Source organism: Rhinatrema bivittatum, chromosome 2 (genome assembly GCF_901001135.1).
Source record: "Rhinatrema bivittatum chromosome 2, aRhiBiv1.1, whole genome shotgun sequence".
Taxonomy (NCBI): domain Eukaryota; kingdom Metazoa; phylum Chordata; class Amphibia; order Gymnophiona; family Rhinatrematidae; genus Rhinatrema; species Rhinatrema bivittatum.
In genome coordinates this window covers 792033093-792046994 of record NC_042616.1, presented here as the reverse complement: position 1 = coordinate 792046994, position 13902 = coordinate 792033093, and the positions used below count along the sequence as shown (strand labels likewise).

Here is a 13902-nt window from a genome sequence, read left to right as displayed (position 1 = left end):
CAAATAAATAAATAGTGTTTATATCCAATTACACTTTACTGGCAGATTGCACAGTTTGCACCAGTCTTAATGTATTATTAAGAAGAGGCAATGATGATGAGCGTTTGGTGATTGTGCTGTTTTAAATAATAAAATGGTTTGTATGTATATTTTTCTTATAGTTAAGCCCCAGATCTGTTTTTTTATCCCTGGTTATCCCATTGTACTCAGCAATGAATTGCTTCAGGTTTGATGACCAACATCTAATGCATTTCTCTTCTCATATCTTCTTACTCCAGTCATTGACTTGTCCCAAATTATCATTGGTGACATTTTCCTTAACTTCTTTTCACCCATCTCTGAAGCGAGAAGGCAAAGCGAGTGTGGAAGGCGTCCTCAATCAATTGGTCCTCGAACATCTACAGCTGGCCCCTCTCCAGTGGGGTGAGTAATGCAAATGCTTCATGACCCAGTACGATCTACTTGGCAATTGAATTGATGGGCCTAGCATTATTTCTGGAGGGGATTCATTATTCTCCATCATTAAATAGTGTTGATTAAGCTGCACAGTGGAAGGAGGTGTTCCCCCATGCTTATAACCTTGAATGGCATTCTTGGAAACCTTAGTGCTTGGGAATTATTGGAAAATTCTTTGATTTCTTACATTCTTGTGATGAAGACTTTGGGAATTGGAGGAAGAAAGTAGTGGATTTTGTTAGTGTTTTTCACCCGTTGTTGGAGTTTTTCAGCTTAAAGATAGGAATTAGCCTGAGGAGTTTGGTTTGGCTAAACTGGCTATTGTATTGAAGATATTACAATAGCTAAACTGGTGATCGTTTTGTGTATTATTGAACATCATGAGAAGTGTCACTATGTGTTCTGATGTACAGCTGGAAACCCAGACTATATTTTGCAGTACATCCATGTAGTGTATATTTTATGGCATTCAACTAGAATAATTTTGGTTTTATTTATTATAAATGTACTTTTAAATATTCTTGCAGCCTTAAAAATGTTATAATTTGAAATGTTGTTCTACTGTGAATCTCGTGTACACCAGGCTAAACGTCTGTCAAGAATTTGCAGTTCCCCTAAAATGTTCAAATGAAGCAAAATGTTATTACAACAGCAGTGCATATAAAAGTATTTTCAACCAATAGGAATTATCTTCCTTAATGTGATACTGCTAAACTTTAAATATGTAAAAGCTTAACCAGAAACGATATACATAAAACTGCTATTTTAGACTTTGAAAACTGTAGAACTGCAGCACCTCTTATTTCTTTGGCTGCCTATCATGTTAAAATATTTGAAACCAATGTACTAAAGTGCTCCAAACTTAGTGTGCATGCTGTTTTGATAATGAGACTTCTATGCAAATAAGCCCAGTTGCTAAATAGAATGCATACTTTTTTTACTGACTTTTTCACAAACATTTCAACCTCATATCATTGAAGTGTAGTTTAACTTTGTTTTTGAAAGGGTTTTTCACATGTAATTTTACTTTGCGTTCATAGTTTGAGCTGTTTGCATAGTTTTGCATCACAGTCACACATTAACAAAGAATTAGCATGGAATTTCACAACTATAAACCTATTAGCAAAACATACCTATTTGGATAGCAGTTAAACTTTGCATACTAAAAGGGTAAATAGTGCGAGCTATCGCTTTTAACATGCGCTGTTAGTGATTTTAGTGCATGACGTGGCCTTTGCACATTTGACCACAGTGTAATATATCGGAATTGTGCTTACATTATATAGCAAACTACCACAGGATCTCTGCAGCCAAACAGCAAGGCAGGTTTAAAAGTAATGCATATCGCTCTCCTGCAAGAGGACGAACTGGGTCAGATGATTAATTGTTCAAACTGATAGAGAAATTCAGTTAGTTCTTTCCTTGCACACACTGACAATATGCTTGTGAAATCATTTATTCAGCTTGAAAGCTACAGTAACCTATGCCACCATATATCATTCACCAAATAACAGAAATGGGCGAAAGTGACAACTGAGTTTTTTAAATTCATGTTGGTTTCTATACATTCAAAGCAAAGTTTCCATCATCGGTACAGCAGATTGTTCTTTCTTAGAGGAGGCTGGAATCTCTGGTCCTGTATTTGGGGGAAAAAAAAAAAAGGTACAACAGTTGACTGATTGCACTTAGAAATTAAAATGAGTGGTCTCCTATAAAGAACCGTAAGGATTTATTTGTCCAGTTAGGCCTTGGCTTGGATGTGTAATTCAACAAAGCATAACAGGGAGATTGCCTCTTGTATTCATAAACCTCATTCTGTTAGTTCAGGAGATTAAAAATATAATCCAGTTTCAAAAAAAATCCCACCTGGTACCTATCAATATCTTCCCTAATATTCCTGCATGATTTGAAGAACATTTGCTAATTAATGCATCCTTAGTTAAATGTTAACAAAAGCAATTTTACTCTGACAGAGCTTTTGTATAATCTCAGGGCAGGGGTTGCTGCCTTTCCCCATACACATTTGTGGAATAATGAAAGCTGCTTGCAGTCTGTCTTTAAACAACAATGCTTGCCTCACCCAGCAGCAAGGTGTTAACAATTAATTCCATTGTAAACTGCATTGGACAGCACCGCCTCCCTTGGAGCTATAAATGGAAATTCATTATTGATTAATGTTTTGTTGCAATCCATGTTGAATCACATAGCCGCCAAAATACAGAGGAATCAAATACACAATAGTTTAATTGCATTTATACAAGAAAATATTGGATCTTTTATGCCCTCATCAGATGATTAAATAATAATTCTGCAGCACTACATGTTGTGTGCTTTCTACCTCTTACATTTGCATAATCGTTTCAATAGTGAATCTACATTTATATTGTGTTTTATGTAGGATTATTTTTGACCTGTAAATAGGAAAACTCTACTTTTATCGTTGCTTTAATATGCTGTTTTCTCGATTGGATGTGATTCTTTAATATGGTTATTCTGTTGTTTAAAATGCTATAAATGCTCATGTCAGCAAATGATCAGATTTGGTAATATAAGAAGCTAAAGTTTATTCACAGGTCTTGGGCTCTTGCTGACCAATGGTCAGGGATCTTCGTTTTCTGTTTTTATATTATTTTCCCTGGGGATTTATCAGTCTTTATTATAACAAGAACAAAAAATGGGAGAAATCGGTAGAAAATAAGGACTTGGCATTTTTCCAGGTAAATGTGTATATATATATATTTTTTTTTTCCTTCTAGCGATGAGCATGCTTTATTGCCTGGGGAAAATAAAATGAAAACCGAAAGTGAAAGTCTGGCCAGTTGAGCCTTCCAAAAGAGTGATTTATTTAAGTCTTGCTTAAATAAATATAGCTGGAGTCTCCAAATAGCATAATCCAAAGCATCAGTCTCTTTTAAGTAGCATTTTATTTGAAGTGCTTAACAATGTTCGTCTAACTTTATGCTTGATGGATATTCTTGCCATTTTCGTTTTCTAAGACCAGCCCACCCAAAACAATTATATAGAGAGATATGTATATATTTGTTTTATCTTTTAAAAATAACAATGTTAAAATGTTGTGCTTTGACCAGTTTTCTTGGGATCTCATATTTTACTGGGAAAGTACCCCTACTTTAGGAACCAAGATTTTATATACGTAATACAGCATAAAAGGAGCCTTGGCATCTGGAGATATACAGGTGAATTTTCAAAAATGTATGGGTGTAAAAATTAGCATATCTGCACATAAGTAGCCTCTATGCACGTATTCCGCATTTTATAAAAGTAGAAAATACACACGTGTATTCGCTCTTCGCACATGCATATACACATGTAAAAGGGACGGTCTAGCAGCATTTTAGGGACATGTAAGTTACTATTTTAAGAGATGCGTGAACATTTGCCAAATTATTTGCATTTTTAGAACTGCTAATTATCTGGCATAAGAAATAGTAAACCTAGTTAATATGCACTGATGACCAGATGAGAGGTCTGGGTGAACTGGGGAAGTTTAGGCTAAAGAACCTGAAGGACTGGGCAAACTGGTAGACTAATTGGTAAAACTGGCAATTACCTCGATGTGTGCATGTTTTAAAATTGGCTAACGTTTGTGCGTAAATCCTACTTTGCTTTCGTGTGTGAAGTATAGGAAAAGTGCGCGTATTCAATGCATCTGAATAATCGCCTTCAAGGCATAGCTTGTATTTGCGCGAAAGCCTTTGTACACACACATGTTGAGGGGGTGAAGATACACACAGTTTCTAAAATGCATGTACATATCATATGCTCGCAGCTATATACACACACGTACTCTGCCACGTACATGTGTATTAAAGTTATTCTCATAGTGGACCAGCTAAATGGAGGCTACAGTGCCAGAAGTTAAATTGTTTGTAGAGATTTTAAGGCCTGGAAAAGAAAAACAGGAACATTTGAGGAATTTAGTTTTGGTTTTTTTTGGTTTTTTTTACTATTTTGTCTGTAGTCTTAAAGTGGAAAATTTTGGAGATTTTGGTAAAATTGAATTTTTTTAACTGCATGTACTATTACAGTTTTGCAATGGGAAAGGGAGTGTGTAGTGGAGGAGGCAGAGAAAGGAGGAGTTGACAGAAGTGAAGGTAAAACTTTACAGTTCAGATGGCCTACTGTAGTTCTGATAGTAGGTGAAAAAGCCAATTCTTAAGTTCTTTTGGGCTTCTTTCAATGTGTCGGATTATTTTAATTCGAAATGTTTTGCATTCGTGTGTAGTTCTGAAATTCCCTTAAGTTCTCAGATTGTAAGGTCATTAATAGATTGGTCTTCCTTTGAGAAATGTTCTCCTACTGAGGTGTCACTCTGTTCTCCTCCATAATTTGACGTCTCTCTGTTGCAAATCTGTTAGATCCAAATTACAAAGGTAAACATATTATCACTGATGAAAGTGCAAATGCGGGGTGGATGCATGGATGCCACCGATAATCCAGTGCTGTGCCCTCGAGTGAGGGGTTTACCTGACCAGGCTTGACAGCTCCGTGCATTCAGCGGTGCTCGGCGGCGTCGGCATCAGAGCAGTGTCAGCAGGGTGCCAGCAGTTCACAGTGATGACTTTGCCTGCCAGCGCAGGCATGTGCCGAGGAACGGGCGGGCCAGCCCAGATGCAGGGCAGCCAGAGAGCAGGGTGGAACAAGGCAGGAAAGCGACATGCCATAGGTAGGTATCTACTAGTGATAGGGGGCCAACCAGTCCGTATCCAGGAAGCTCACAGGGCAATTGGAAGCTGGGGGGAATTGGCTGTAGGGGCGGAGTCAGCAGGGTGAGAGGGTAACACTGGGCATGACCCGTGTGCTGTCTCTTTTGCTTCTGCTTCCCTTGCTGCAGCCTTCTCTGCACCGAGTTGGGTAAGTCCACTCCTTCCCCACCAGCTGCAAATTCGGCCTATAATTCGGTGAAGGAAACAAAAAAAGAGGGAGATTGTTTGCCTTGCAACCCTTAAACAACAGCCATGCCTCGATGCTGTAAGGAAGAGCCCAGGCGTGATGCTTGACTCCTCGGGGTGGGGCCCCAAAGCTACAGCTCCACCCTCTGAGGAATCAGGGGATGTGCTACCTTCCAAACTTACCTGAGGTGGATCAGGGTGAGGTGGGCACAACACATGCCCTGGAGGATTGGGCAAGGATCCCATTTCCTTTCTGGGGACACAGCAGCAGAAGGGATGAGCCCAGAGGTTGGCAGCATAGCAGGGGGAGCAGGACCAGAGCCCAGTGGGGATTTCTACCCTGTGGATGGCAGTTGTGCCCCCCAGCCCCATCTGCCTGTTCACCAGCCAGCAAGATGGGTGCCTCCCGGGGAGTATGCTCCTGTTCAACCTGCGGTTTCACCCCTTGGGGAGCAGGTGGTATTTGTCTGGGAGAGCCCAGCCATGTAGCTACCCTTCTCCCCTATAATTTATCCATCCGGCCAAGCACTGGTCTGGAATATATCTTAGGCCATATCTCTGGCCTAGCCATTGTAGTCATGCTCGGGGCTGCTGGGTTTTTATATGAGTCCCCAATTGCAAGGACGGCAGTTTGGAGCAGCCCCGGCATCGTGGTTTTCGTCCAACAGGCATGCTCTGTTGGCTGCAGGCCCAGATGGGCCCTACAGAGTCTGCACCCCCACCCCCTGAGGGGGCCAATTGTTCCTCCTTTCTCAGCTACTCCTGTGCCAAGTGGGGACACTCTCCTATCAGGCCTGGCAGACCCCAGGACTTCACCTGCTGCGGATTCGGCTCTAGGCTTTTTAGTTTAAACAGCAACAGCGCTGCAGGCCTCAGATGGTGAGCCTCATGTTATAATGCCTATATCCGGGTTGGGGGAGCCTCAGGTTTTTCCAGTTGGGCTGGAGGTCATTAGTGTTACCCCGGCTCCTATCGAGTGTGGCAGGAGCACTAGTCGCAAACATAAGCGGAAGAGCAGGAGGCACCCCTCTGCTCCAATAACTCAGGCAGTTGAAGTTCCTTTTCAGTGTCTTAGGCTCCCAAGGCTCATCAGTAGCGGAAGGCACGTAACGCACTGCCACCGCTAGCGCAGGCTTGCCTGCCTTTAACACTAGAAAGCAGTTGTGGCAGGATGTACCACATTCACTCCAGCACCACATTTGCTACCGCCAGTATATGGACATATTTAGCTTATTGGAAGGGTGCAGGAGGGAGGATAATGTGCATTAGGGTCACAGGCAGCAGGAACCTCCCACTGGCCTTAAGCGGATGCCAATGAAAATTAACAATTGGGTGCCCTCCTTTGCTTGCTTGGCATCGATATTTGATGGGGACCTTGCAGCTTTCGGCAACCTGATCTTACTTGGATGCAATTGTCAATGCACACTCTACTTTCAATGGATTTGTTTAGCTGAACTACGACAAACGTTTCAGAGGTAGGATGGTGGACACTTTGAGCATATCTTGAGGCACCCACGACTTTGAGTTGTTGCTCATCCATATGATAGCTAGGAGCTCGGACGTGCCAGCAACCAACAACTCGTTTCATTCCTCACAGGGTCAGGAACACTCAGCGTACGCCACCACCGAAGCTTACTGGCGCTTTAATAAAGGGGGATGTGCAGCGCATGACTGCAAGTCCAAACATATTTGCATTACCTGCACCATGAGTCACCCCACCTTCAAATGCCCCAAGAAAGGCCTCACTGGGAAAGGTAAATAGCTGTTTCAGGAGAGCTATTTACCTTCCAGTGGGTACAGCTGGAGACTTGTTTGGGGCTTTTCCCTAATTTGCGTGCTGCTTCAACTTTGCAACCTGGATTTAAGGTTATGGGATCCCTTATGAGGGACCTATGATCACGGCTGCCAAATCTCCCCCTCTACTACTTGGTTTACCCAAGTTGTGTGAGAAAAGCTGGCTGTTGAGATTAGCGGTCATGCCCAAGAAGGAGCTGGTTAAATTCAGGTTTATACACAACCTGTCTTACACTGCTGGTCAGGCGATAAATAACTTCATCCTGCAGGAGGTTTGTACAATGCCATATGCTTCGTTCGATAGTGCACTCAACCTTCTCAGGGACTGTGGTGTGGGGGTCCTTCGTAACGAAGGCTGATATTGAGTTGGCCTTTCAGCTCTTTCTCATGCATCCAGACATCTTCCTATTACTGGGGTTTTTCTTTGATGGTGCATATTACTTTGATAAGTGCATGCCAATGGGGTGTTCCATTTCATGCACTTATGTTGAGGCCTCCAGCAACTTCTTGCATTGCAACTTGTCTCGTCACATGGGTTTAACAAGCTTCATACACTATCTAGATGATTGTCTTTTTGTTGACCCGTGTAACTCTGGCGTGTGCTGGGATATTTTCAGCATTTTTCAAAGATTGCCACACGACTTCGGTGTCCCTCTGATGGCGGATAAATTAAAGCTGCTGACTAGAGTGCTTACCTTCCTCGGCATTGAGCTGCACAACACCCAAATGGTGTCCAGACTCCTAGCCAACAAGATAAAGAAACTGACCAGTTTGTTCTGCAGCACCTGCCTGATTCATAAGGTGACCCTGGGATTTGCTCAGTCACTCATTAGGAGCCTGACATTCACTTGCAGAGTTATTGCAATGGGGCGATTATTTCTGCACAGGCTGATTTTAGAATCTATGACATTCAGTAAGAAGAAACACCGCTTGAGGATCATTCACGCACTGCATGAATGTCTGAGGGTGTGGGAGACATTCCTGGCCAATTTCAATGGCACTGATGTCTAGTTTCACCTTGGAACTTTTCTCCAATGCTTTGGATGCATTGGTTTCGGCCTGTATTGTCATGGAGCCTAGTGCACAGAGACATGGTCGCAGAGCTGGGTAACTTCAGGGATGACATCAAATATCACCTTCCTGGAATCATTCCAGTGGTTGTGTCACTGCATATTTGGTGTGAGTGGCTGGCTAACAGGAGGGTGGTATTCTGGTGTGATAACCCAGTTGTCATGCAAATAATCAACCGGCAGTCTGCCAAATGCACACTGTATTCCGAGTTGCTGAAGGTAATGGTCTTGAGGTGTTTGCAGCTAAACTTGAATGGCATAGGCGAGGCAAATTCCTGAGCTATGCAACAAGATTGCTGATAGTCTTTCTCGTTGCAAGTGGGAAGACATCAGGAGACTGGCACCAGACACCGAGGAGTGGGGGATGCCAGTACCTGTATACCTCTGGACCATTGGAGTGAGGACGCACCAGTTGATCGCAACATCCACCTGGCAAGCATACCTGAGGGCCTTCAACGAGGTAATGGACTTTCTGGAAGACACTGACCAGTCTCAGGGTCTTGATTTATAACACAGGATAGTTCAGTTTACAGTGTGAGCCAATTAGTGTGGTGCATCCTGGAGTACAGTGCAGGACAATTTGACAGGCTATGCTTTCTTTACCAAAGCTCAAGGTTGGCCCAACCTTGTCAGGGACTTTGTAGTTAGGTAGGACCTTGCAGGGTGTGTCAAGTCCAAGCCCCGTAACCCCAACAGGCACAAACCAATTCTGCTTGAACACCACCTGGTGCTTTGGCGTGTCTTGCCTTTGGTGGTACATGACCACTTTGAGTTGATGCTGTTCTGTGCAGCCTTTTCTATTTTATTCTTTACTGCTTTCTGTGTGAGCGAACTGCTGGCAGCAGAAAGCTGCAAGCATGTTGTGACCTTCGTGTCTGTGATGTTTCCATCGCTGATGAAAATCTACTACTGCAAACCCAGCACACCCTTCTTGTTTTAGACAGGTGAATGGCTTCCCGGGCCATTGCACACCCTAGTAAGTCGCAGCATTGGGGGTTGATACACTACAGCAGCCAACCAAGTTAACATCTTCTGTCGTTTTAGAATTTCACTGGCAACGTTGGATGATATGGCTCATAGTACACTTATTTGTGTTTTGGGCTGAGAACTGTGCAAGGAAGAGTGCCATGGATGCACACTTGGGTTTTACGCCCCTGGACATGATAGTGCGATGGATTGGCATAAGAAGAATGTGTTGGGGTCAGCTTATCCTCCTTTGGCAACAACTGGCCAGATCAGCCTCCTTCTAAGGTGCTCATAATTCATCTAAGAGGCAACTATTTGGGGGACATCCCTGGCCAGTTGCTCCTTGATAACATGAGGAATGACATCACACTCATCTCGCCATTAATGTCCCGCACGAGTGTCATGAGTCCAAAATCATCCCCCATCACCGGTTTGTGGACTCGACACTGTGAGGACATTGGATGCAAAAAGTTAATAAGCAGATTGGTAACTTCACAGAACATCCTGAGGTTCTACACTTCAGGCATGATTGGCTGTGCATCGAATGTGAGGCATTGCTCTGCAGAGAAGGCGTGCACCTTTCTGACATGAGGCAGGACCTTTTCCTGAACAGCTTGAGACGTGCCATTCACAGGGCGATGTTTGGGGTTTAGTCCTTGGGCCACAGCTTGTGTGTGGGGGATGGACCCGGGTAAGCTTTATAGCTACCCGGGCCCTTTGATGGGGGTACTCTAACCAGGAGAGGTGTCTCCACTTGGAGGCAGTGCATCGCGTGGTGTTCACGATCTTTTGCTTTGCTAGGGGACTGTCTGCTGTTAGGGCTGATTGGCCTGAGAGTGGCAGCAGAGACCGGACGCCCCCCCCCCCCCCCAGTTGAGCAGGCATCTTGCTTGTGTGAGGCGGGTTGACCGGGAGTGCCCAGCAGGAATACCTCTTGGTAGGACAGGGATTTGCTTGGCTGCAGCAGGCCCCATGTATAGAGGTGACGCACTGCCTGTCACAGGGTCCGCTCGATAAAGTTACTTGTTATGTCTTGGGTACTTAGTTCTTTATTGACTATGTGTTCTACAATAAAAGCTGTGGCCAGTTTTGTACCAATACATTGTCTTTATTCTTACGGGAGTTTGGGAGTGAAGTGTACCATTATCCCACCCCCCACCCCCTGCTTTTCGCGACAAGCTGGTTGTGACTATCCGGTTTATGGCATTGCTGCTGCGTTTTGCTAGATTACTAAGCAAGCAACAGTCTTATGACTTGATGTTGGTAAAGCACTTTCAGATGTTGCAGAATACAGAACATCTGCATGTATTTGGTCCAGGAGTGCCATCTGGGACACTGCTAAGCACACTGCCCCTGCAACATGATGGCTGGGCCTTAGTACAGCACAACCCTGGACTCGTCTGCTTCTCTTCTGATTCAGATTCCTCAGTCTTCTGCAGTGTGTGAAAGAAACCGGTCTGTGCTTTGGAGATGCTCATACCACATCAAGAAATAGACAAATAGGTGAAAGTGTAGAGGAACTTCTTTCAATCCATGCAAACCCATGGTTTATTAAAATCTGTGAAAATAAAAATGGAAGTTCAGAATCCGATGCTATTCGTCTTTTAAAAGAGATAGAAACTAGAGATTCTATTATTTAAAAAATATTATTGTATACATGTGGCTAATATTCTTCAATTAGAAGAAGATGCATTCTTCAGTATTAGGAAGTTTAATTGAACAGCTGCATTTACTGCTAGTTAATACTGTGACTTGTTAAGCTGAGTGTCACAAACAGCTTTTCTTTCTGAGAACTGAAGGCAGTTTGAAAGAGGGATCACTACTATGATACTCAAGACAGCTCAGAATATAATGTGTTTCTTCTTTTTCTAATCTAGATAATTTTGACTGTAAGAGAACTGTTATTCATTTCAGACATTCAAAGTTACATTTTATTTACCACAGTTTTGATGGGTCTTGTCTTCAGTTCCTCTCTCTAATTTTCAGCTGTCAAAATCTCTGACCTTTTCAGATACTCAGGTTGCAGCAGCTTGTAAATTGATCACTATCCCTGGATACATTTGTAATAACGGTTTTGGTATACTTATGACATTTTTTTTTTAATGTAAAAAAAGAAAAATCTGAGCTGTGAATAGTTCATTTTGTCTCTTGAATACACCACAACATCATGCGGTTTTAGCTGTTCGCCCAGGGGAGGTTCACCAAATGCATCCTAATACACTCTACCTGTTATACATTTTCTATCAAATAATGAGGACCATTGAACAATTTTAGGGTATAACATGGCCACAACATAACACAGAGCTCTCATAACATTGTAACATATACAGCTTCATGATGATATCCGCGTGAACATTTGTGCCACTTCAATTAGGCTATCTCAATTAGATGTGGATGTGGGGGTGACCAGCGCCTTGCCCTTGTTATCAAACCAATTGTCCAAAAACCACTGCCCCATTAGGCCATGAAGGCCATCACAATTGTGCGGTTCATGTATCTCTGCGACAGACCTACGCTCCTAAGAGATTGCTTGGGTGAGGGGCAGGTGGGTGGGAAGCACCTAGGCTGCTCCCGCCAGTGAAAAAGGGGTCTGTTCTAGCATTTCAGCCCCTTCTTGCCCTATGCCCACCCCTGGCCCTGCCTATCTCCAGGCTTCTGCCCTCCCCTCCTCCCTGGTTCACCCAACCCCCATGTTGTGCCCGGCTCCGCAGGGGTCTAAAAAGTGAGTGTAAGTACTTTAGAAAAATAAGAATTATGTATATTTCAGTTTTTCCAAAACGTTCCATTTTTTTTACCAAAAAAAAAAATGGGAAAATGCTTTTTCCTTTCATTACAAAATTTCTAGAAGTGTTACATCTCTTGGTGGGAGGGCTTTCAAAGGAGAGCTGAAAAACTACAGGAGGAGTTGATGCTGGATTGTGAGGGCATCTACCTATAATAGATGAAGCACCTACCTAAATTGGATGAATCTCTACTGGACAGATGGGGGTAGACCATTTGGTCTTTACCGTCATTTAATATGTTACTGTGCTGCATGTTCTCTTCACTGAACCCTCTTTGGTTGTTTGAGTTTTGAGCTTAGACATTACAAACTGAAGCAAATGATCTAAAATCTTTCTTCCCCTGTCATTCACTCTGAATCAGTTGGCCAGTGTAGCAGGGTAATGGAAAATATTGTGCTTCTTCATTTTTGGTTGTTTTTTTTTCTGAAAGCTATGTCCTCCTCTGGTACCTAAAAGCCTCTTAACATAGCATTATATGTAAATATATCTGATGTTACTTTGTTTTATGATTTAAATATGTATTTATACAATTATGGAATTTTTTTTTAAATTCTTGGCATAAATGCTGTTTCATTATGTTTACCTTCCTGTGGGTATAGGACAATTCCTGTAATCAACATATAGTCAAAATCAAATCACAAGGGCAGACTGAAACAGTAATAATACAATTCATTTATTATAATCTCAGCTTTTATATCATCTGTCTATCTTGTCTCTTCCTGACCCATTTTGAAATCTTTGGCAGTACAGGATATTTTGGACATAAGAAAGCTACTTAACATATTTTACACCTGTACTTACCTTGTGTAAGTGATGCTAAACATATACTACTGGCTTGGTGGGAGATCTGGATGAATTGAGAGGAATTCAGGCTGAAGAACCAGGAGTGTTTTGATGACTTGGAGAAGGACTGGATGAAGTAGTGGAATATTGATAAAACCGATTTTTATACATGCAGAATTTGCACCAAGTGTTCGCCTGTCTTAGAAGATAACTTTAAGTTGACTGTGCGTGACTGCATCTATGCGTGAACATGGCCGCGTTTAGTTTATAGTATTTTATAACCTGCTGATATCGCAAAATGCCCTTTTCTTCCCCCTGCAACATACGTACACCTGCATGCTTATATGAAAATACATGCAATGCTTTGAAAGTGGTATTTCAGTACATTGAATGCACATACTTTTTCTACAGTATGAAAAACATATGCACATATATTTTATGCGCAAAAATAAAGTGGGACCTATGTGCGTCAGTCGGTATATTTTAATTCATGTGCGCATAAGTGAAATGAACATAGAAATGACGGCAGAAGAAGGCCAATCGGTCCATCCAGTCTGCCCAGCAAGCTTCACACTTCTTTTTTCTCATACTTATCTGTTTCTCTTGGCTCTTAGTAACCTTAGGTTCTATTTCCCTTTTACCCCCACTATTAATGTAGAGAGCAGTGATGGAGCTTCTTCCAAGTGAAATATTAAGTTTGATTAGTTGGGTAAGCGGCAGCACAGCTCCCTGCCGTTGAAGCAGGGAGCTGTGCTGGATATGCATTGAAAGTGAAGTATGCCTTGAAAGTCACATTAACTATCATCAAATATTGAAAAGCCTAATAATTGGTAATTGAATAAGCCTAATAATTGGTAATACCTATAGCCCATAAACCCATCCCTGTTTTGTTTTGTTTTTTTGTTTGTTTTTTGTTTGTTTTTTTAATTGGGAGATGGCAGCCCTCCATCCTTCCGCTCCGTGAAGGAGGAACACCAACCACTGGCCACTGGCATCCCACTCCGTGAATGCCTCTGTGGCTACTGCCGCTCCATGCAGTGTTTTGCTGCCTCCTCTTTATACACTTCCTCTAGACCTGATGGATCCACAGTGTTTATCCCACGCCCCTTTGAAGTGCTTCACAGTTTTGGACTTCAC

The 13902-nt window shown here is 42.5% G+C and overlaps 1 protein-coding gene across 5 annotated transcripts in view; it reads left to right on the top strand.

The window, feature by feature from the left end:
- Positions 1-13902, top strand: part of TRAPPC9 (trafficking protein particle complex 9) — a 1860352-nt gene that overhangs the window by 1136049 nt on the left and 710401 nt on the right. For all 5 annotated transcript variants that reach the window (XM_029592072.1, XM_029592073.1, XM_029592076.1 and 2 more), the window contains one exon: positions 333-423. In XM_029592072.1, coding sequence (XP_029447932.1) covers positions 333-423 — 91 coding nt within the window. The remainder of the gene's footprint in view (positions 1-332; positions 424-13902) is intronic.